The sequence below is a fragment of the Talpa europaea genome, assembly GCF_964194135.1.
Source record: "Talpa europaea genome assembly, chromosome: 3".
Lineage (NCBI taxonomy): Eukaryota > Metazoa > Chordata > Mammalia > Eulipotyphla > Talpidae > Talpa > Talpa europaea.
The window spans coordinates 14,165,147-14,190,736 of record NC_140069.1 but is presented as its reverse complement, the minus strand read 5'-3'; the positions used below and the strand labels follow the sequence as shown (position 1 = coordinate 14,190,736).

At 38.2% G+C, this 25,590-nt stretch overlaps 1 protein-coding gene across 2 annotated transcripts in view; it reads left to right on the top strand.

The window, feature by feature from the left end:
- Nucleotides 1-9,227: 9,227 nt before the first annotated feature.
- COL14A1 (collagen type XIV alpha 1 chain) overlaps nt 9,228-25,590 on the top strand; it is a gene marked incomplete at both ends in the record, with an annotated part of 147,086 nt that continues 130,723 nt past the window's right edge. For both annotated transcript variants that reach the window (XM_084229787.1, XM_084229786.1), the window contains 4 exons: nt 9,228-9,315; nt 18,968-19,084; nt 20,281-20,424; nt 22,608-22,691. In XM_084229787.1, the coding sequence (XP_084085913.1) occupies nt 9,228-9,315; nt 18,968-19,084; nt 20,281-20,424; nt 22,608-22,691 (433 nt within the window). The remainder of the gene's footprint in view (nt 9,316-18,967; nt 19,085-20,280; nt 20,425-22,607; nt 22,692-25,590) is intronic.

Genomic DNA, 25,590 nt, shown 5'->3' with positions numbered 1-25,590 from the left:
TTGTCTCTACCCTTTATTCTATTTCCAGAGCTTTGAAACAACCCCCATTTCTTTAAAAGAAAAAAAATAATTAGGGAGAGAGAAATAAAGCCAAGTGATGGAACATTCCTGAATCAAGGAGTTGTCACTCCAATTTGCGATACTTGGGGGATGGCTGTGCCTTCTTTCATGTAAAACTTGCAGCACTAAGTTTAAGGTTGTTTGGACAGCTGCATCGCAATGGCTGATTTGCAGTCAAATCCTTGGAATTAAGAGTCATTTACAGGACTGCTGTCAACCCTTCATGGGTCTTCCTGTGAATTAAGAAAAGGTCCCTCTGGACAGTCCCATGCCAGTGGGAAAGGAAAATAGTGCCCTTTCCTCTAACATGGCTCTGCATACAACTTGGGGAGAGTGTCTGCACTCACCTGGCCACGTGCAAATTGGGCACAGCAACTGTGTCCTGTGTATATCAACCCTGATTATTCCATCACTTAGTATTTATTCATTGCCTATTAGACTTTTTGAAACTTTTGGTGATGGGTTCAACTGCCCATCTGGTTGTCTTACAGTGCTTGTGATTTCGCCTTTGTCCCTCTTTCTGGCACACTTCTCCTAAAACTCTTGCAACTTTTGTGATGACTTTTGTTAGGTCAATGCAGTGACTTTTGAACCCCACCTAAGGATGGAGGCTGGTTGCCAGGAGAATCAACCAGTGATTAGAACATTGGGAATTTCAGTCCCATTCCCTGGACCTCCAGACAGGAAAGAAGGGAGAGGATCTAGAGATTAAATTAAGTACCAATGACCAATAATTTATTTAATCATGATTATGTAATGAAGACAACATGAAACCCCCAAAAGGACAGGGTTTAGCGTATTTCTGGGATGGTGAGTAGGTGGAGATCTTGGGAGAATGCTGAGCTCCAAGAGGGTTCGGAGGCTCCTCATCCTCTCCCTATACCTTCTCTGTATCTCTTCCACCTGGCTCACCGAATTACATCCTTTTTTTTTAAAAAAAAAAAAACAACTTTTTTTTAAAGATTTGTTTTTATTCATACATGAGCTGGGGTACAGACCAGAAATGTGGGGGGTGAGAGGATTCACCAGAGACAGAGTGGGGAACAGAACAGGCAGACTGACCAAAATACACTGCTGAAGGGAGCAGTGGGTGAGACAGGAGAGGTCTGCCGTACCATGTGGGTTGCTCCCTGCCCGGGGACCGAACTCATGGTGCAGAGGCTGCAGACCGCTTCATAGGTTGCGTCTTAACCCCCTGTGCCACCAGGGAGGCCCCCAGAGTGCTCTTTGTAACATCTAAGTGAGATCCCGTTATTCCGTGGCTCAAAACCCCCCAATAAGCTCTCCTTTCACTCAGTAAAACCAAATTCTTACAATGATCTACAATGACATACGCGACCCACCTCATTACCTCTCTAACCTTTTCTATTCATTTTTTAAGATTTATTTTATTTATTTCTGCATACAAGAACTGGGGCCAGAGGTGTGGGGGTTTTGGAGGGGGTGGTGAGAAGATTCACCAGGGACAGAGTGGAGAGCAGAACAGGCAGATCTACTGAAATACACTGCTGAGGGGAGCAGCAGGCGAGACAGGAGAGGTTGGCTTTGCCATGTGGGTTGCTCCCTGACTGGCCGGGGATCGAACTTGTGCTGCAGAGGCTGTGGATTGCTTCATAGTGTGGTGCTTAACCCCTTGCGCCACCAGGGAGGTCCACTGAATTACATCCTTTTATAATAAATCAGTACCCCAATAAGTGAAATGTTTCTTTGATTTCTGTGAGCCACTCTAGAAAATTAATCAAATTTGAGGTTTCTAGCTAGTTAGTCAGATGTACGCATGACAACCTGCACTACGACTGGTACCTGGAGTCCAAAGAGAGGTCATTGAAGCCCCCAGACTACAGCGGGTTGGTCAGAAGCACAGGTGATAACCTGGGCTTGCTATTCACATCTGCAGGTGGGGGGTTGGTAGTCTTGTAAGACCAGCCCTTAACCTGTGGAATCTGATAGAACCTCTGGGTAGTGTCAGAATGGAGTTGAATTGTAGGCACCTAAGCTGTGTCTGGAGAATTGCTTGGTGATGTGGGGGACTCTCCCTTCCCACATAGTAAATTGGTGTCCTGGAACACCCATTTGGTACTCAAGACACAGAAGATAAACATAATTACTGATGCCTTAAAATTAGCTTCAGAGTTGCAATGGGATAAGGGAGACATGTAATCAGTTGGAAAACCTGTTGGTGAGAGATGATGCTCATTCTATATCTTTAACTAAAATTACTTATAGATATGAAATGAGAATCATCCAATACTCATGCAGTCTTAGGAAGTTCCCTTTTAGCCACCCAAAAACTCATAATCATCTACAGGAGAGCAAATTCTTTAATTTTTTCCCAAGCCATCATTCAAAAAGCAAAAAGTGACATCCACAGCATTAGTCCAACTTCCAAGAGGCAGTGTGATTCTGAGGTAGCCAGAGTTTCAAGGTTAATAAGGTGGCCTCACCTACTAGAATATATAACTTAATTCCTTCACTTAAGACTGAGGGGTAAGTATTATAGGTTATGTAAACTGTGGTTTGCTGATTGTTGCCAAACCACAAATTTACTTGCCTTGATGAGATAAAATTTTATTAAGATGTAAATTAAATATGTCACTAAACATACTGTTAAATATTTGATCACCTAGAACAGGAATTTTTTTTGTGAGATAATTATTTTTAATAACAAATTCAATCTCTGTAATATATGTAGGGCTATTTGTATTTTCTATTTCTTCATGTATATGTTTTAATAAATTCAGAATTTTAAGGATTATTTTCCCAAATGAACTAAGTTGTATTTATTGGCATAACATTATTAATATTTTTCCTTTTTATAATAATTTGTTAGTGTATAAAATATGAAAAGATGTTTTTCCTTTATTCCTGGCTTTATTAATTTTATTTTCTGTTTTTTTTCCCTTGAGCATTCTTTCTAAAGGTTTTTCAATTTTATTACTATTAAAAAAAAGCAAATTTTGGCTTTGTTAATTTTCACTAATATTAATTTTATATTCCTTTGGTTTAGCTTTTATTAATTCTTTTCTTCAATTTAATATGCATTTAATTCACTCTTATTTCTGATTTCTTATGGTGGGAAATTAGATCCTTGATTTTAAACTTTTTTTTATGAAAACATTTTAATCCTTAGATTTCACTAACTCTTTAGCTGCATCCCACAAATTTTCATGCATTTTCCTTTTATTTTTATTCTCTTCCAAATATTTCAAAAATTCTATTTTAATATCTTATTTGACCCATGAATTAACATTTTGTATAATTTCCAAATATTTTGAATTTGTGAGAATATCTTATTCTTATTAATTTCTAATTTAATTCTGCTATCAGAAAACATCCTGCTTTTAATCTTGAAATTTATTGAGTCTTATTTTATGACCATTCAGACCATTTTTTTAAAGATTTATTTATTTATGCACACAAGAGCTGGGGTACAGGCCAGAGATGCAGGGGGGAGGGGGTGAGAGGATTCACCAGAGACAGAGTATGGAGCAGAACAGGCAGACTGACTGAAATACACTGCTGAGGGGAGCAGCAGGTGAGACAGGAGAGGTCTGCCGTGCCATGTGGGTTGCTCCCTGGCCGGCTGGGGATTGAACTTCCACTGCAATGGCTGCGGATTGCTTCATAGTGTGGTGCTTAACCCTTTGCACCACCAGGGAGGCCCTCCATTCAGACCATTTTTAAAAACTTTCCATGTATGCTAAAAAATGATACATTCTTTTTGGATGTAATATTCAATAAATATCAATTAGTTGATAAAATTGTTGACATCTTCTCTTTCCTTTACTGATGTTTTGTGAAGTTGTTCAGTGAGTTCTGAGAGTAGTGTTAACATCTCTTTTGCTTATGCTTTCTTGAGTTTTATTGGTTTTTGCTTCATGTTTTTTATGTTACGTTATTTTGTACATCTACAGTTATAATTGGTAAGTTTCTTTGATTAATTGACTTTTTTAGCAGGATTTGATGGGGGTTTTTAATGCAGATTTTAATTCCACTTCATTGTGCTCACTCTTTTCCAACATTTTCCTCTCAATTTCCAGACTGGCATGCCTGAACGCTTCAACACATTACACTAATAAGACTGTAGTTGATGCATTAGGCCTTCCATTTTGACCTACAAACCTGTATAACGTAGATCAGCAATTGACTGAAATTCTCTTTTTATAAAATCAAATATTAACAAGGTAGAGTGGAAGGCATCTTAAAGTTCATTTTGTTTAGTTCCTTTGCCCACAGATTCTCTTATGGGCAAATTTAACCAGCTTTTTTTTGCTTTAGAACTGAGTAAAAGAGGAGAACCTGTTCTAATTGAGAATTTTTATGTCCAAATTGTCATCTCCAAGGATCTTTTTAGTGATTCAAGTTTTGTTTGCAGGGGCCTCCCTGGTGGCACAGCGGTTGAGCGCTGGGTTGCGAAGCTGCCCGCAGCCTCTGCACTCGGTTCAATCCCCGGCTGCTCCCCGGCCACCAGAGGCGGGTCCTGCATGGCGCGCAGACCTCTCCTGCCGCCCGCTGCTCCCCTCAGCAGTGTGCTTCTGTCCTTCTGCCTGCTCTGCTCCCTGCTCTGGCTCTGGTGAATTCTCTCACCCTCCCGCGCTTCTGACTCTACCCAGTGCTTGTATAAATATATAATTAAATAAATAAAAAAATCTTAAAAGAAAAAAGAAAAACAAGTTCTGTTTGCAGAACTTGAGCTGCATAGTATAATCTTGTTTTATCTTCCACATGAAAGCACTTCAAATATTTGAAGACATATATTGTGTACCTCTGATTTTATTTTTTTAATGCTTAAAACATGCTTAAACATCCCCTTTCTTTCAAATTTTCTTTGCATGAACTTGTCAACTAGAACTAAGATTTTTTTCTAAGTCTTTGAATTACTCTTAAGTCAAATCTTCTGCTCCTTCATATGGTTGATTATTTTGAAACTGCAGAGAACTGAAAATGGTAAAAACGGATATGAACACATTTTGAAGTCAAAGGCAGTTCACTTATGCAAATAATCGTTGCCTCTGTTATTATCTGAATCTTCAGTTTTGCCTTAAATTGTTTTGAAAATTAACACTATACTTTATTTTTAAAATATTTTAAAAGATTTATTTTATTTACTTATGCATAGAAGAGCTGGGGTGTAGGCTAGAATTGTGTGTGTGTGTGTGTGTGTGTGTGTGTGTGTGGAAGGATTCACCAAAAACAGAGTGGGGAGCAGAACAAGCTGACTGACTAAAATACACTCCTGAGAGGGAGCAGTAGGTGAGACAGGGAGGTCTGCTGTGCCATGTGGGTAGCTCCATGGCTGGGGATTGAACTCATACTGCAGTGGCTGCCAATAGCTTCATATTGCTGAGCCTTAAGCCCTTGTGCCACCAGGGAGGTCCCAACACTACACTTTATTTTTTTTTATTATTATTTTTTAAAATTTTTAATATGACGTAATATGCCAGTATATTTTCTTTTTTTTTAAATAATAAATTTTATTTTTATATTCCCCCATACAATTGCAAACCCCCCATTCTGACCCCAATCCCTCCCCTCCCGCCCCCCACCCCACAAAAAGTGTCTCTGGTTCATAGTTTTTTGTTGATTTTGATTTTCACTTTCTTATAGTTATTCATTTTCCTGGTCCCTTATTTAAGTTTTCTAGATTCCTGATATGAGTGAGACCATCCGGTATTTTTCTTTTTCTTTCTGGCTTATTTCGCTGAGCATGATCCCTTCCAGCGCCATCCATGTTGCTGCAAATTGCATGTGTTTATCTTTCCTGAATGCTGAGTAATATTCCATGGTGTATATGTACCACATCTTCTTGATCCAGTCATCTATTTTTGGGCATTTGGGCTGTTTCCAAAGCTTAGCTATTGTAAATGGTGCTGCTATAAACATAGGGGTGCAGGTGCTCTTTGGAATTGATGTTTCTGTGTCCTTTGGCTAAATACCTAGGAGTGGAATTGCTGGATCATATGGAAGCTCTATCCAACACTACACTTTAATATGTTGGGGATATAAAGACTGCTTGATTCATCTTCCCCCTTTAGCGTCTCCCACGTAGCAAATTCATTGTTATCATTCCCTCTTCCTTTGTGTTCTTTCAACCTGCTGCTTACATGATACTAATGAGAACTTGTTGAGAACCATTGATTTTTTTAGGTATATTATTTCCATGATTCTAATCCCCCTATGTGGTAAATCTTATCTTGTACATTTTATTGATTTGGAAATCATGGAGTAGTTACATCACTTAAGAATCCCTTGCAAATTATTGGCAGAGCTGTCTTCCTAATTCCCAGTTTTTTTATTTATACCACCACTTTGTGCTAACTCTTGCTCTATTCATATCATTTATTTAGCTTTTGAATATATTCGCTTATATCTTTCCTTTCAATAAAATTGTAAGCGAGATCACTGAGGGAAGGGGTTCTATAGAATGAAATTTTGAATCTTTTTTTTAGCACTAAGTAGATAACTTTGATTATTCAGTGTGATTCCAGTAAGGGACTGTTGGAGTGAAAGTTCTAGTACTATGGTATGGCAGATGACTAGCAATAACTTTAAGTTTATGGATTTTGTTTTGCTTTGTTTTGGTCAATCAGCACTGATTGACTAGAACATCATCCAGGGTTTGAGGGTATGTGTGTGTGTGTGTATGTATGTGTGTGTACAGTCTATAGATGTGTGTGTGTGTGTGTGTGTGTGAGAGAGAGAGAGAGAGAGAGAGAGATATCTACAAAAACTTCAGAATAAATATTTCAAGGCATTTTGATATAACTGGCTTGTACTCATGGCCTTTGCTCCTTGTTAAATTGTACAAATGAGATTAAACAAACATGAATTAGAGGAAGATGGAAGTTGCCCTATGGGAAGAGTTATAAGTTACTGATTGCAAAATTGTGACAGTGTTTTGAGAAAACTTGTACTAAATGTTATCCACTTCCTCAAATTGGGTATATACCTTCTGAACTTTGCACTCAGTAACCATTTCTAACATGATGTTTTTGAAGCAAAATAAGAAAGTTATTTATTTTATGCAAGCTTTTGGGCAGGGTTTCAACAAATTAGACTTTGACATTTTGGTAAATATTAAAATATCTCATGGCACTTTAATAGGAATTGGGATTTTTCTTGTCCTTATTTTACTGTCCAAAAATTTGGAGACTTGGCAGAAAACCTTGGGAAAACTAAAATTCCACTTCTTCCAATATGGCATTACTCATCCTAATTGAAAATAAACCACAAAAAGGGAAGAATTTAAAGATAGGCAATGAATTTTTTCCATATAAATAATAGTCAATTTTCAAAAATGTCAAGACTAGGACAGCACTGTCTGTCTGTTTGTCTATCTCATGTGAAATGCAGATTAATCTCCAATGATGGAAATTTAATTATTGCTTCAAAACACCTGGGCATGGGAAGTATAGTTCTTTGATGAGAATAAGGAAAGATTTTTGGATTGTGTCTTGACCAGGACCCTTTTCTCTGATTTTAAATATGAGATATCAGTTACATAAGATATCTGATAAAGGCTGACCTTAAAGTACAAGCCAGAAAGTGGCCTGTTTGCTTGCTTCTCCATCTCTTCGCCTTGTCCTGGTTGTAATTTAGGACTATAATGTTTGGGGAAGAAAATATTCAAAAGAATATTTTATTTGAGTTGAGTGATTCTGCTGCTGTGGTTTTCTTTGGGAGTAATTGACAGTTATAAGGTGAATGGCAGATATATTGGTTATGAGAAGATTGATACCGGCTTTCATAACTTTGTGTCCCCTCTTTTCATGCCTTCTCTCTTTAGGGTTATTCAATACCCCTTTGAATTTCTCTTGTCAGTTTTCCTCTGAAGGGTTAGCTGTCTATAGATGTCTTGGGATCTTCCTTTATATACTTATTAAAATTTATTCACCATTTTTTTCCCATTGCCTCTGTGCCCTGACAAATCATTCATCTACTAACCTGTAATAAATTAATTTGGGCTCAAATGCCTCTTTGTTTTACTTCAAACTTATTTCATTTAGCTCTGGAATATATTTGCTTGTAATCTTTCTTTTCAATAAAATTATTAGTGAGATCTCTGAGGCCAGGGTATCACAGAATCTGAGTGTAGTAGGACTTTTATCTCCCAAAATGACCACTTAATGCAATTTTCCCATTATATTTTCTTTCCTTCTTGACTTCTCACCTTTTTATTTCTCTTTTTCTTTCACTCTTCCTTCATTGATATCCTAATGAAAAAGAAAATTCTGGAAGAATTTTAGGTTTACACATATGGGATGAAAGGATTTATAGAAAGGACAAAGAATTAGGGAGTATTCAGCCCAGTGAAATCAAAGCTGAGCAATGATTTAATATTGGCATGAAGTGGTTTTTAAAATTCTTTTTTTAGGGCCTCCCCGGTGGTGCAACTGTTGAGCGCTGGGTTGCAGGCTGCCCGCGGCCTCTGCGGCGCTGGTTCGATCCCCGGCTGCTCCCCGGCCACCGGAGGAGGGTCCCACGTGGTGCGCAGACCTCTCCTGCCGCCCGCTGCTCCCCTCAGCAGTGTACTTCGGTCCTTCTGCCTGCTCTGCTCCCCGCTCTGGCTCTGGTGGATTCTCTCACCCTCCTGCGCTTCTGACTGTACCCAGTGCATGTATATACAAAGCAAACAAACAAACAAACAAATAAATAAAAACATGCCTCTATAAAAAAAATTAAAAAAAAATTAAAAAAATATTCTTTTTTTAATCACTGAAAGAAGGTTTCCTATATGTCTGCACTCTGAAGGCATTATAAAGCAGCAGTAGGACTTGTAAATTTATGTGATAAATGCTGGGTGAGCAGGTTACTGACAAATTGTGATAGTCTGATGATAATGCTCCATTCAGGTAAACTTTTGGAATTTTTTTCACTTGGGAAATTCAAAGCGTTATCATTTATTCCTCTAAATTTGTCTCCTAAATATTTAAAAATTATTCTCTCCATTTACAGCATCTTCTCAGAAATCTTTTATCAGTTTATGTTTTGGAGGGAAATATAAAGCATCCCAGGGAGTGAATTATTTCCTGGCAATACTAACCCATGTTGGCTTGTTTCCTGTCCTAGCTGACTATGTATGTTTTATTTTCTACCTTCTCAAAATGTCCCCATGTTCTCTGTCTCCAGGACTGCTGCTACATCCCATGTGAAGGGCAGGACATAAAATGAAGACTTTTTGGTGCAAGATGCATTACTGGCTGATTCCAGCTTTTTTGACAATTGCTCATTTATGCGCCATTGTCCAGAGTCAAGGTAATGGAAACTTTAAGATAATCATTAGAGTTTGGGAACTAGCCATGTTGATTCTGATTATTGCTTTTTTACTTTCTTAACCCTAAAAGTGCTTCCTTGTTCAATTGTTTCTAGCTTTTACTCAATTTTACCAACTATTTAGACTGTGGAAACAGGCCACAACTTTGATAAGGGTTAAGAGACCCCACCAGTGACTAAGCATAGTAATTTTGTGGCAATTGGTTGAACATGTTCTTAGCATGCTTCTCAGAAAGCTGTGCAAATTTAATCAGTAAAAGTCAGATTTGCATGTTACAAAATCAGTTTTACTATAATGCTTGTGTGTGTATCCAATCATGCCTTCTCTCTTTAATATGGTATCTATAAAATATTTCTATCACTTCATACTTGGTCCTTAATTTTGTTACTTTCTTTAGAAACTGAGCATATAGGGCCTCCCCTCATGGTGCAGCAGTTGAACGCTGGGCTGCGAAGCTGCCTGTAGTCTCTGCAGTGCTGGTTCGATCCCCGGCCACCAGCAAGGGCGCCCCATGGAGTGCAGACCTTTCCTGCAGCGCCCACTGCTCCCCTCAGCAGTGTATTTTGTCAGTCTGTCTGTTCTGCTCCCCGCCCTGGCTTTAGTGAATTCTTTCACCCTCCCGTGCGTCTGACTGTACCCAGTGCTTGTATAAATAAATAAATAAATCTAAAAAAAAAAAAACAAAAACTGAGCATATAATCTGTAAATTACTATGGGTCTAGCAGAGGCTGCTGGTATACCATTGTAAGCATATCTAATGGTTTCTATCTTTGCTTTATTTATTTATTTTTTTTTTAATAAAGTCTTTTTTTTTTTATAGAGGCATGTTTTATTTATTTATTTGTTTGTTTTGTTTATACAAGCACTGGGTAGAGTCAGAAGCGCAGGAGGGTGAGAGAATTCACCAGAGCCAGAGCGGGGAGCAGAACAGGCAGAAGGACCGAAGTACACCGCTGAGGGGAGCAGCGGGCGGCAGGAGAGGTCTGCGCGCCATGTGGGACCCTCCTCCGGTGGCCGGGGAGCAGCCGGGGATCGAACCGGCGCTGCAGAGGCCACGGGCAGCTTCGCAACCCAGCGCCCAACCGCTGCGCCACCGGGGAGGCCCTCTATCTTTGCTTTAATTGAACTTGAAATCTATTACTTGTAATCTGAGATCCACCCTTATATTTATTTCTACTCAGTTTTAGAAAGTATGTCAGGAGTTGGCAAACTAATACCTATGGATCAAATTTGGACCACAGCCTATTTTTGTAAAAGTTTTATTGGAAAACAGCCATTTCTTTTATTTACATGTTGCCTGTGACTCCTTTCATACTGCAACAGCAAAGTGAAGTAGTTATGACACAGACTGTGCAGCCCACAAAGATGAAAATATTTTTATCTGGCCCTTTATGGAAAAAGTGTGCTAACCTCTGAAGTGCATGAGGTGTAGAAGTGTATATAAGTGTGCAAGGTGAGATTACCAGCTGGACATGAACATGCTGCAGAAGTGGAAATGTTGGTGTGGAAATAGTCATCTACTGAGCAAGGAAGTCTATATGGGAGAAAAAGATGGGTTTAGGAGTGTTAATATCTAATGTTTTCAGCTGAATTTAGTAGAAAAGTTAACCACAAGGATCACCACATCCTGCTACCTTAAACAGGGTTACTCATTTGGGGAGGTGAGGACTCTCAAATAGCGGAGGTGAGGACCCTATCTCCAGCTGCTTCGTGTTTTAACACACAGAGATCAATGGAGGAGACAACTGTGTTTATCTTATTTACGTCAATGAAAGAGTGCTTTGATCTGTGGTAATGGGAGAAATGATAATGGGGATCCTTGTTAATTCACCCACCAACGATGAGGTACAAGACTTAGGAACAAGTGATGAAGTCTGTCAGTTGCTGTCTCAGTCTGTACTGATTCAGATATTGTCATTCATTATCCTCTGAAAGTTTTTGGGATACTTTCAGGAATGCCACCAGATACACATTAGTCACTCTGTTTTAAATTAATGTGTGTGGGGTGCATTCTGTGCTTTAGATTTACAATACAAAGTTTAATGAACTTTTCAACAGCTTATTGTCCACCAGGAGACAGAAGTTTGATCGATATATCTCAATACAAATTTTGTGGGGGAGTTTTTGGGGATGTTTCTTCAGGGTCGACTGATAAATTTGAGCCAGATTATGCGGAATTTTAAGCAGTTCTGTTTTTTAGACAGGCAACTGTGATATGCATTTGAGATTCATGAGTTTGTGGGATAGTAATAACTTAAATAAGAGAGATCATTAGAAGATTACATTAAGTTGTTGAGGAAATAAGTATTGAAGGTCTGAAGTAAGTAGAGGAATATAGAGAAGACAATAAATCCAAAAAAATATTTAAGAGGTAGAAGAGATAAAACTTGTTTACTGATTTGATGTGGAAGGAGCTGACACAGAGAGAGAGAGAGATATCAAAGATGATTCCGAGACATTTTACTAGAGAATCGAGTAGATTAGGACTTAAATTTCAACACTTGTGTTACTACTGTTTCTATATTTTTGTGTAATTCTTTGTTTATTTATGCTTATAGAAGACAGTGGTTTTCTCTTTAGTGTCTATCTCCAGTGAAGACCAACGCCTCAGTCATAGCAGACATTTCTCGAAGAGATTAATGAGAGTGAAAGATGAAGCATGTATTTGAAACTGGAGAATGAGTTCAGCCTTTAACAAATACATGAGGCTTGATGTGCCCATTGGACATCCAGGGAGAGAAGTCTGGTGTCTAGGTCTGGTGTCTAGTCAGGGCTGGAGCTCAGGAGAAAAAGATCAGGGCAGAAGAATTATTTTGTGCTTAGGAATTTGCTAAATGGTACCTTTGAGATATAAAAGGTAGAATTGGAAATTAAAGTCCACCAGAGAGCTGTGAGGATGTCAATCAATAGTTAACAGGATAAAGGCAGAAAGAGGACTGATTGAAAGTGTGGAAAAAATCATTTATAAAGAGGGTCAGGGGAATATTATGATCTAGATTGAAGGCTGCAGAAACTTCTAAAGACGGAGGATGGAGGGCCTCCCCGGTGGCGCAGCGGTTGAGCGCTGGGTTGCGAAGCTGCCCGCGGCTGCAGCGCCGGTTCGATCCCCGGCTGCTCCCCGGCCACCAGAGGAGGGTCCCACATGGCGCGCAGACCTCTCCTGCCACCCGCTGCTCCCCTCAGCAGTGTACTTCGGTCCTTCTGCCTGCTCTGCTCCCCGCTCTGACTCTGGTGAATTCTCTCACCCTCCCGAGCTTCTGACTGTACCCAGTGCATGTATAAACAAAACAAACAAACAAAATAAATAAATAAAAAACATGCCTCTATAAAAAAAAAAAGCTATAAAAAAAAATAAGGAGGATGGAGAAAATCCCAGTGGGGAAAAAAAATTCAGTTGTCATTGACTTTGGTTTGTAGGAAATATGCCAGGCTTTGGGAACCCAAATCTGTGTCTGCTGTGTCACCATTTACTTAAACAATTGATTTTCAGCAAAGTATAGATAATGTGACTTACACTATTTGACTGAATTTCTGTGAGTTGGCTAGTTTTGACATTAATTAGCAAAGTCATAAATATGTCAACATGTTTGATATTTAATAAGGTACTTTGCTAATGGCAGGTGTATTGATCTGCCAGTTGACATGAATTACTCTCAAACCAATGTTGTTATAAACATCTTTGGAGTCATGTTTATGTATAAATGAAAAAAAAAAAAGAAAGTCAGCAGAGCAGGCAGAATAATAGGACCACAGAGATGTTCACATCCCAAATTCCAGAACCTGAAAATATGTTATAATATATGGCAAAGGGGAATTAAGATATCATATGCAATTAAGGTTGTTAATCAGTTCATTTTAAAATAGAGAGATTACCAATTTGAACCCAATCACCAAGGTCTGTACATGTGGAAGAGGGAGCAGATGAACCAGTGTGAGAATGACGCTATGTGAGAAAAACTTGACCAGTCATTGTTGACTTTGAGGATAGAAGGGGGCCACAAATCAAGGAATGTGGGACAGCTCTAGCAGATGGAAAAGGCAAGAAAATGGATTGTCCTGTAGTGAAGCCTATCAACCCTATCAACAGTTATTTCTTTATTGGTACTTCATATGACATTTAATTATACAAAACATGTGGTAACAGAATATTTGTGATACAGATCCATTATTTAAAAAATGGATTTTCTAGTATGGTTTGGTTATTTTTGTGTTTTTTTTATTTTATTTTTTCTTTTTATTTATGTATTTTTTACATCATTGTTCAATTTTAGACAATCTTTGCTTCCGTCCTCAGGTGTAGTCCCCATAGAATTTCTTTCCCCAAGGCACCCGGGCACCGTCACCACAGTCTCCTGTGCTGCTCCCTCCCTCCTTCTGATCCCTCTCCCTCTTCCCCTGCAGGATGTCTCTGGTTTATAATTGTCTGTTTTTGTTTTGTATTGTTGTTATTTTTCCTCCTGATATCTTATTTGGTTCCCCTATATTCCTCCTATAAGTGAAACCATCCAATATTTTTCTTTTTCCTTCTCAACTGCTTGATTTTAGCCTAGTGAGATGAGACCCGTTTCAGATTTCTGACCCCCAGCATTCTTAGGTGATATATTTCTATTGTGTTAAGCCACTAAGTTTGTGATCATTTGTTGTTATAGCAGCCACTGGGAACTAATACACTTATCATTAGAAGGCACAGAGAACATTAACTCTCCCCTCTTAATTTCTAATCAACAGAATGCATTTTGTGACTTAGTCACTCCATGTAACACGAAGAACTTCCCCTCTGCAGAGAATGTGAACCCACATTGGCTCAAGTAACTGTTATACCTGGATTAATCCTGCATCTTCTTTTAAAGACAAGCTGTTAAATGAATTGGAGCACAGAAAAAGTAATGTGTGGATTGTAGAGGAAAAATGTGCACAGCATGACAGAATGGTGGCACCAATACTTTCTCAGAATTTCACAGTAAATCTGTACTTAGTTCTAGCAATGTTTGTTTTGGGTGGTTGCAAGAAAGAACCACCGAAGGTAAAGTAACTGTCATTTAAAAACCTCAAAGCACATAAAAGTGGAGACTGTGCATGGGGGCTAGATTTAATTTTATAAAGACTTCTGTGTTAACACATTTACACTTTTTTTTGGACTGTTATTAGTAGCCAGCCATGTTTGGAAGTAGAGAACATTTTTCTTACTGCTGTTTTCAGCATCTTCATAATAGATCATAACATTTAACATATTAGACATATTAGATTTGAAGCAAGATAAAAAGAATCATCTAGCATATCCTGCAATAATTTTCTCTCAAATTTTAATTTCTCTTATTTATAGAACATTTGGGCATTGCATTTAACTGAAAGTCACAGATAAAAAAGCTAAGATTTTTTTGATGTTGTTTTGACTTTTTTAAGGTCACTTGGAAAAAATAAGTCAAATACTTTTCTGCTATTTAAAGGCCTTTTGCATAATAAATATAATAAGTGGCTCCATATTTGAGCATGCTGAGCTATGCTTTGAACAGGAAAACACTCTCTGTGCCCATGCCACTCCATCACAATCAGTTCGAGATTTTTGGTTGTATGTAAAGGCAATTTTTCTCTGGTCAAAAAAAATATCTACTGGTAGCTTATGAAATAGCTCATGTAATTAAAGTAAGAGTTACATAATTAAACTTTGCAAAGGATAGGAATCTGCAGGCACCCTGGATGTAGTTTCTAGGAACGAGTGGCCTTTTTTTAGGGCATGTCATGGAAATGAAACAACCAGAGCTTTTTTCCATGTTTCCATCACTGGACACAAATTTCAGATTCTTCTCGGAGAGTCTGTCTGACCTGGTTTGAGTCATTTTCCCATCCCCTAGCCAGGGCAGGATGGCTAATTGATGGTGCAGCCAAGGCCTCATGCAGTGGTGAGGGAGTGTCGTTCCTTGGAAGAAAACCAGGGTGCTGCTCGGGAAGGGATAGAAGAGGACGTTTTGGGCAGTGAAGAACAGAAGATGTCCGTTTCCGAGTTCCTGTGTAAAAAGTGGTGTTTCAAGAAATTAATGGGAATATTTCATTAGAGATAAATCTCTGCATAGCTTATCACTTGTCCCAAACAGCAGGATTTCAGTTGAGTTGAGGTGATGTGAAAGGAAGAAGGCAGGCAGGCAGGAAGGAAATTTAATTTTTTTATAGGTAGTCAGATTATGAAATAAAATTTCCTAAGTAGCTGAAACAGTGAGACTTCAGTGGAATAGTATAAACTGTCTATGAGATTTGATTTCTACAAAATGATTGCAATGAAATGCTTGAGTGTAAAGAAAATCTTCCCTTTCAAAAAAACACAACACAAAACACAACATAAAACAAAATACCCCTATACTTCCAGTAACAAGCATAGCCTTGCAGTAGAGGGGAAGGCGACAAAAGGCCACACCTCAGTCTTCCTCTCAAACCCCTGTGATGAAGGTTGTGTGTGTTTGCAAATGTTATACTTGACCCTGTCCTGCAAAGGAAGCTGGACTTGACCACACAAAGGACGGGTTTGTTGGCTCACCCTGTTTCGTGGTGTGTGCCAGAAATCAAACTTAACATTCGATTTTTGTCTTTTTAAAAAGGTTAAGATTTTAACTGACACAAATTAACTTTCCGGTCAAGTTCATACAAGCCTTTGTAATTATTACTGGAAGTTAAGTTTATGTATAGAAGCTTCTCCTTTGTGCTTGCAAAAAGAAAAATCCTGGGTCTGGAATGAAATATGCACACATTTTTGTTCCATGAGATAAGAACAATTATTTCTACACTGCACTTACATTGTTTCTGTCAATCTTGCTGCCCTTTCTTTGGCACGAGTCCTAGTGTCTTCCATACAGAGAAGAAAAGAGCTAACTTTGAAGTCCCGAACTGTGACCTCATGCCTCTTTCTTAACTAACATTTCTTCTTTTCAGTGTTCCTCACGCCCACTCCCAAAAGACAAAAGTCTTAAGGAAATGTGAATTTCTTAACCAAGAAATTTTCTAACCAAGATTTTCTTTTAATGATTGTGAAAGTGTTTATGCATATATAGGCAAGAGATGCAGTCCATTGATAAAGAGAAAATGGCTACACAGGCTTATGAAATGGGATTATAGCCATATGAATCATATGCAGATTGTCAAGCCACTTGGATATTGATGGGTTTGGTTGTTGCATTTGCTTCCCACTACTTTCCTTGTGTAGTTGAATGGTAGCCAGTGCTACCAATTGTGCTGATAGAGCCCTAGTGTCAGGACATGGTCAGTGTCATCCTCTGTATTATCTGCTGGAGGTTTAAAAGATTAGCTGTTGGACCTCCCTGGTGGCACTTTGGTTAAAGTCTCAGTGCTATCAAGCTATTGCCAGCCAATGCAACATGAGTTCAACCCCTGGCCAAAGACCTAACCTACATGGCGTAGCAGACCTCTCCTATCTCGCCCGATGCTCCCCTCAGCAGTGTATTTCACAGATCTACCTGTTCTGCTCCCCACTCTGTCTGGTGAATCCTCTTAAACCCCCCCCACCTCTGGCCTACACCCCAGTTCTTATATGCATAAATAAATAAAATAAATCTTTAATAAATAAATAAAGGATTAGACATTTACAAATGGTGCAGACTGAAAACTCACCACATTTCTAGAACTGTAGCCTGGGGGAGAAAAAGCTGTATGGACTTCTAATCTTCCATCTAGGAATCCTGATGTTGTTAACTTCTTTGCCATCCTTGAGATGACAACACGCCAATGCTGACAGAATTGGTTGACCCTCTTGAAATTGTCTAGTCCAAAGCCTTCATCCGGTTTGTGGTATTTTCCACTTCATGGTTCCTGGACTTTCTCTCGTCATTGCATTCATTCATGCGAAGCTTTGCAAGACACTTGGCCAATGATATCTTCCAGCCCTTCACTAGATTTGCCTCAGAAATGCCTAATTGATTTTTATGAAATTTTTATTTGATATATTTGATATATTTAATTAAATATATTTATTTTCTTCCATAAGTAATAAATCTAACTACAAATAAAATTTTCTCCCCAAGTTGCAAAATAGAAATTGTTTCTCTGTTCATCCAAGTGATAGGTTTATTCACTTTCCTCTTTTATTTTTCAAAACTGTTTTTATGATCAACTCATGATTCCCTGTATACCAGAGAAATGTAAATGCCTTTTTCTATGTATGCCAAAGTGAGAGTGGGAAGTTGATGTTTTATTTGGCAGGGGTAGCATTCTTTACTGAGAGAGAGTAAATTGCAAAGAGAGGACTTATTAAGAGTGAATCCTTTGGTGCTTGCTGCTTTCAAATGAGTGGGTGGTGTGTGAAAAATAAATGACTCAATTATCTAGTTCAATGAAGGATGACTTTTTAATATGTATTGTTCCCCCAAAGAAAGAGCATCTTGTTTGGGGGTCACAGAATGGCACTCATCAGTATGTGAATTTGGCAAGTGTCTCAGCCCCTCCTTAATCCTCCTATCTATAAACTGGGATAGCAATGCATTTTTGTAAGATTAGGTATGTGTTTTGTAGGATTAGATATGTGTTGGTGATCACCTAATAGATGAAATCAAGGGGAAAAGGAGCAAAGAGTTATTAACCACCTACTACAATGCATTATATTCATTTTCCCACTTAAAGTTGTCATCAAAGTATTACCACCATTTCTAAAGGTGAGACTTTGAGAGAAACAATCAATTACTTAAGTTATTTTTCTAATAAAAAACAGAACTGGGCTCTAAGTCTGGACCACACCCTGTAGTCTGCTACATGTCTATATAAGTGAAGTTCTCCCCATTGTGTTTCGTTAAGTGAGAAAGAAAGGCTGGGCGCAAAGGTGGCTAATAAGTACTCACTTTTTTGTTGTGTTAATTTTCTTTTTGACAAACAATTTTATATTAAAAAATCTTTGTACTAAAGTATTTCTTTTGAAACTCTGGAACACTGATGTGGGGTTCCAAAATGTGTTTTTAAGTTTGAATGACAGAAAAGTAATAGAGATCTACCCATTTTTGTTAGTTATCAGAAAATGAAGTATACAGGGATGGTTCATGTCCCGGGCTATGTAACTTTCTGTGTGACTTTCTCACATCAACTACACTTAAAGGAGGGATCAAAATTTATAAAATACGATTATCTTCTATTTAGACCTTTTTATTTTGATCTTTTGCAGTCTCATTTTCAAATACTTTTTTTAAATGAAGATCTTATTATTATAATATGTCTGTAAACAGCCTTCTTAAATTAACATATTGCAAAAAATAGTGCATTACTAGAGAGAAAATCTGAAGGTATCAGAGGTCCTAGTGGAGTAGATTATAAAAGCTCACATATTCTAATTAGAAACATTCATTCTTGCAACATACATTTTACAAGATTGACTTCAATTATTTGACTGGACTAGAGTATTAAATGCTAAGCATAACTCGTAGTCTTTGGTCAGTACTATGTCACAAATGCTAATTAATAAAGAAACACATGCTCTTGGGTCTGTGTTATTTTGCAAGGTAAACTCATGAATGGGGTTGGAGAAAGCTTTTATTTTGAGATTGAAAAAGTGTCATGTGTTTTGATGATATTACTTTAACTTTTCAATTTAACAGTTTAAATATGTCTCCATATTTAAACAATTTTTGTTTTTTTCCTTTTCAGTGGCCCCACCCACACGGTTAAGATACAATGTGTTATCTCATGATAGTGTACAGATTTCATGGAAGGCTCCAAGAGGGAAATTTGGTGGATACAAACTTCTCGTGACTCCAACTTCAGGTAAAAATAATCAGCTGTATTATCTAGAGGATTAGCCACTACTTTCTAGTAGCAGGTGGTGTGATGAGATCAGCATCCATTTGAGACCTACCATTATTAATTTCATTAGAATATGATGAAAATTTATTGTAATATGTGTTATGCTTGATTAATTAGCACATTACAGACACTTTTTGCTGTTATTATAAGAGAGACAGACATCTTAATTAATTTCCCTTTTGTCAGATGTAGTCACTGCCAGAAATTAGAGGAGAAAAGTATATTTGGAATTTTGCACAGAAGCAGAGAATTTAATCAACAGCATTCTTGAGGAAGCCTTAGACAGCATTCTAATTTGCTAAAGAAATAATGGGGCTTTGAAATCTTTTCATGAACCAAGCTAACTTTTAAGTAGCAAAGCAATGAGAGGTTCCATCATCATCCCAAGCCAGAGATAGTAAGATTCAGGATAATTAAGTTGCTTAATGCTTCAAGGATGCTTTGACTCACTTTAGAGGTACCATAGAAAAAATTCCAGCATAGATGAGAACATTCAGTCTGCCCCTATGTTTCTCTTCACTTTTAACTGGATTACTTTCCTGGAAGAGTATATCTGATTTTGAGGGTTTCTGTCTTCTAATCTTGTGCAATGGTTTGTCTCAGAGTATCAAACAATGGTGTGTTGTGGTGAAGGATTTTTGTGAATGTGCTTTTATCTAATCGAAATAACTCTTTATGTTGTCTAGTACAAATAGTACAACTGAAAATGAGAATGAAAACTATATTACAATTAAGTTCCACCCATATATGCACCATAATACATATATATATATTTAAAGATTTATTTATTTATTTATTTATACAAGCACTGGGTATAGTCAGAAGTGCGGAAGGGTGAGAGAATTCACCAGAGCCAGAGCAGGGAGCAGAACAGGCAGAGCGATGAAGTACACTGCTGAGGGGAGCAGCGGGCAGCAGGAGAGGTCTGCGCGCCATGTGGGACCCTCGCCTGGCGGCTGCCGGGGATTGAACCAGCGCTGCAGAGGCCTCGGACAGCTTCGCAACCCAGCGTTCAACCGCTGCGCCACCAGGGAGCCCCCATAATATATATATTTTAATGTCTTCACTTTTTAAAACCTTGATTGCTGGTCAACTCATTGCTTAATGCATAGTTAACCTATTTCCCAGAACTGATTTATCTTTCTGTTTTATTACAGGCGGAAAAACCAATCAATTGAACCTCCAGAATACTGTAACTAAAGCAATTATTCAAGGTCTTATGCCAGACCAGAATTACACAGTTCAAATTATTGCATACAATAAAGACAAAGAAAGCAAGCCTGCCCAAGGCCAATTCAGAAGTACGTATTTGCAGATCTTAATGTTCCATCACAGGACTTTGTCCCAGCTCTGAGTGTGAGCCTGTGGTAAACATGGTTGCAACAGGTCAAAACCTTAGATTCTTTAGTTTTAGAGGATTTTAAAAGGCTTTTAGTACAATCTTTCATGAGTTACTTCAATTTCTAATATTTTTCTGCTCTTCCTTTCACCAGACTCTTATTTATTCTTTGAGTTTTACTTTTCGAAGGCTCTTCCTGACTCTGTCCCCTGATCCTTCCCCAGACCTCTTATCAACCCAGCACTTAATACATGCTCAGTCAATACTTATGAAATGACCCAACTGATGATGCCTGCGTATCCCAGCAAGTGCCAATCCAGCTTGTATGCAGACAATTCATACAGCAAGGAATTTAATTTTTTCCCCAAATTAATTAGTTAATGTTTATTGTCAGCTTGCAGCCCATCTTCCATTAGAAAGCCTTTCCTTAAGTTGAGTTTAAAAGTTGTTTACACAAGCTTTGCTTATTCTGCATTTCAGGGGACATTCATTCACTTTTTTTCTATTTAACACATACGCATTGCTCATATGGAGTTCTATTCTAAACACTGGGAATATGACACTTTCCTGTCCCCATGGTTCTTAATTTCTAATAACTCATGACTATAACAATTCCTTCCTCCTGGAGGTAGCCTTTCTTTTGCAGAATATAAGCAGTTTGAGGCCTTGTCCTATGTTGGGTGGGGCTGAAGGAGTAGATTTGGAAATTATCCACAGCAGGGTGAGAATTGAAATTGTAGCAGGATCATATTACAAGTGGGTTGTACAGAGATGCAAGGCACATTTAGTATACGATCACATTCCAGGAATGGAAGCAGAAAAGGATCCAAAAAATAAGAACAATGAAAGGCTCAGAGGAATACAAGAAAACCCAAGGAATCCCTTTGTAAAAACTGGGAAGGGAAAGAATTTAATAAAGGGGGTGTTCCAGGGTAATCACAGATCATGAAGTCAGTGAGGGAGGTCTAAAAAATAGGAATTTAGAAAAGTAGAAAGTCAGTGAGCATAGAAGAATCAAGGCATCTTGTATTTATTATGATTGTTTTTTTTTTAATCTTGGAATTTGATCTCTAGGTGCCAGAAATCCAAGGAAGGTTTCTAAGGAGAGGAATAATAGAATTAGAGTAACATGATCTTGGCAGATGGCAAGTCTCACATCCTTTCAGCAAAGGATGGAAGCCAGTGGAAAGAAGGGAGGTTGTGATAAACACAGGATTAATGGAAAAATATCTTAGAGAAGGCAGGAAGGATGGTTCAAAGGAAATCTTTGCTTCCCCTAAATAGTCCACTCTTGTTGGTCTCTATGAAGTGAATGTAACCATGAAATGAAATCTCCTGCCACAGGATAACTTACACTTTTTCAAAGGGTATTTTTATTTGTGCAGAAACCCTTGCTACTTGGCAGTGGTCTCAACTGACTCACGTAGTATGAAGTGCCAGACAATAGCAGGGAAGCTGCAGTGGAGTTTTGAGCAGAAAATTCAGTAGAAGGTGAAGCAAATAGTGTAGAACATATTACATGAATATATTTCAGGCCCAGGGGCACTCTGGATCCCTGGATATTTCATAATGGAAGTGACAAGGAAACAGGGATGTGTATTAGTAGAGAAACTTAGAAATTTGAAAGGAAATCGTGAGATTATCCGCCTTCCATGGCATATAGAACAATTCCAAATGAGGATATTTGTGGCTAAGATCTTTTTAGAATAGGGTCAGCTCAGCTCATATCTTCAAGTCTCTAGTGTTGCGCAGGGCCCTGAAGAAATAGCCTGAATCCTGTGCCTGCACTTTGGTTTTATGAGATATGTTTTAATTATGTAGCATCCAGTCTTTTGTTCTCTCGTGTAAAATAGGGATCCCCACACCCATTTTATGGTAGGTATAAGGATTAAATTTATTTGACATATCAATCTATAGTAAATCCTTCATCAAAGTAATTCCATAACTATTTCCCACAATTTTCCATGACCAGGGGAAAAATAAACAACATATCCAATTTGGAGGAATAAGATTCTACCATGGAGTTCATTTCTACTTAGTATTTTCAATACTTGTCAGGTTTTAGTAAAGCACATGAAAAAATTTCTTTTTGACTTTAATATACATGTTAACATGCACATTGCTGTGTTTCTGCTTTTCTTCCAGTTAACGATTTAGAAAAAAGAAAGGACACAAAACCCAGAGTTAAGGTTGTGGACAAAGGAAATGGAAGTAGATCATCCTCAGAAGGTCAGTTTTTAAAAAAATTTGCTTATTTGGGGGATTGAATTATTTTATTATTTTAAATTCACAGACAATACACACACCTATATCACTGTAGATGAAAGAGACACAGATCTGGTACAAAAATCTCCCTTTTCACAATTGCCTTCCTTTTTCACTAGTAATGACGGTCAACATTTCCTTCTTCCTTACTCTCCTGCATTAAGACACCATGAAGTTCCAGTGAATTTATCTTCTATTGAAATACTGATGAGAATCTGTTCATTTCTTTCCACGTCTGTGGCCAGTATTCAGGCCTGATGTCCCGTTCCTGGTATATAATATTAGCAGCATTTCCCCTGTTCTCTACTTAGACATTAGAACAATTTTTTCAAGACAAATCCCACTTTTGCTCTTCTCTACACACCTTAAATCCCCTTCAGTGGCTTCTTACTACTCTAAGAACGGAGGTCAGAATCTTTAACAAGACATCAAAGGCTCCATGTAGGCTGCTAACCCACCCAGCTCCCTCACTTCACAGCAGTCACTGCTGCCTAACCCTGTGGCCTTCTCGTAGACCCTTGTCCAATTGCAGTCTCTCCACACAATGTCAACATCTGCTGGGCTCTGTGGGACTCTCCCCCTGAAGAAGTGTGACCCTGAACCCCTAAAACATGCACAGTGTTGTAAACCAGGATTACCTCAATAAATGTAATATTTAAAAAAAAATGAGTTTTAAGCAATGGTGCCAATACAGCCTAGAGCGAGGGCTCCCAAGAGGAAGTAGGGGGTCAATAATGGGATCTTGGGGATAAAAAGTTCTTCCCCACCCAACTGCAATGCACCACTTGCTATAGTCCCTCTTCCAAGAGGTGTCGCTCCCATGATTCATGTCAAACTATGGTGCCCTTTGTTTTCCTTACAATCTACAATTTTTTTGGTATAAGAGTCTACATTGATGGTGGCTCAGATAGAATCAGGCATATTTCACATAGTTTAGAACTTTAGTGTAAATGTAAAGAACCAAGCTCCTTAACTGAAGTTGCTGTGCTATTAAATAGTTACTTTGTTTTCAATCTACTGTACATATTTCTTCAATAATCCAAAACAAACTCCCAGACAAAAGTGGTATTTGCCTTTGGGCATAATATTGGCACATTTGCATCAATGACTATTTCTCTTTTGTTGGCCAAACAGCTCCAGCTATTTTTGGTGTTTTGCTCAAGAATGCAAAACCTGATTGAAAAAGATTATGAGACAGATGAAAAAGTAGCAGAAAGTCTGTTTTTTTTTCTCTTAATGGTTTTTCAATTAAGATCTCTGACCCTCTTTTTGCCTTTCAGTGGAATTTTTAAAAAAGTTCTCTTCAATGAGAAGATAAGAGGAGAGCCCCAGTCTTCGCATTTTATGGCAAACTCTGGCCCATATGCCAAGTCCAAGCCTCTGTCTGATTTCTAAATAAGATCTTTTTTAAAGATTTATTTTTATTTATACAAGAGCTGGGGTACAGGCCAGAGGCACAGGAGGGTGAGAGGATTCACCAGAGACAGAGCGGGGAGCAGAGCAGGCAGAAGGACCGAAGTACACTGCTGAGGGGAGCAGCAGGCGAGACAGGAGAGGTCTGCCTCGCCTCTAAATAAGATCTTATTAAAACACAGCTATGCTCATTCCTTTGCATATTATCTGTAGCTATTCTACCGCAATATCAGAGCAGAGCAGATGTAATACAGATCGTTGGGCTGCAAAAAGGAAAATATTTTCTATGTTGCCTTTCTCAGAAAAGTTTGCTGATCTTTCCTTTAGAATGTTTAAAGTTTTCTAATTTGTCGTATGTATTCGGACACTGTGTTGCTGGGACTGGCCAGCATCTTGGGTGAACTTCTCCGCTCCCCTCTGGCTCCTCACACGAAAGTTCATCTTTTATATTGCTTTTTACAATTGAAGTTGATATATTTTTACCTGAAACATGAGAATTCTCAAAAGTATGAGAATGAAATGTATGAATAGGAATAAGGTTTTTAGACCATAGCAAGTGCTTACATAAGTATTTGCTGTTAGTATTAGACTGTATAGTTTGCATGAAGTCATGCACTCAGAACAACATTTTTTATTTTATTCATTTAACAATAAATGCAGAGAGGAATTTTGGTGATGAGCCCCTTGTGCTAAGCTCTGAGTTAGTCATTTGTGATCACAGAAAGCATGCTTCTACCCTCATGAGATGTACATGATCCAGTAAGGTCTCAACACATGCACCCTATTAAAGAAAAACCCTTTTTGAATTATGTCCAGCCCTTACAGCTGAGCAGAACCAAGACACATAATTATTCTCAAAGTGTATTTTCACTTACTGGAATTATTTACTTCCCATTAATACTTTTAGGATTCTTGGTTCACAGTTAAAAGACCAATTTAAAATTTCACACATTTTCCATCACTATTCTAAGTCTTTGCTCTGCCAAGCCTAAGACTGTGAGTTCAGTTTGGTAAGAATGGGACTGGTGAGAAAATTCAATTTCTATGAGGCAGGAGTCAGAATAACAATTAACACATAGGGGACAGGTAGGCTTTGTAGGTCAATGCTGGCTAGATCTTGACTTTTAGAAGTGAGGGGGAGGAAGTAATTTGGTCCTAATTGGACTTTGGGATCAGGTCGTGGGCTGAAATTCATGGATTGAAAGGTTTAGAAGGATGCCTGGCCCAGAGTGTGGTCTGTAAATATTTAGTGTTTCTTTTCTTTTCCTTCTTCTCTTTCATCATTGTTTTCTTTTTTCTTCTACTTCTTTCCTCCCCCTCCTTATTCTCATTGTGATTGTAATTGTTATTATCTAGGCAGTTGACATGTACCAGCAACAACACTAGGTCAACTAGAAAATCTCTTCTCATTGATTGACACAGGGAGAATGTGAGGGAGACCCTCTGTTTA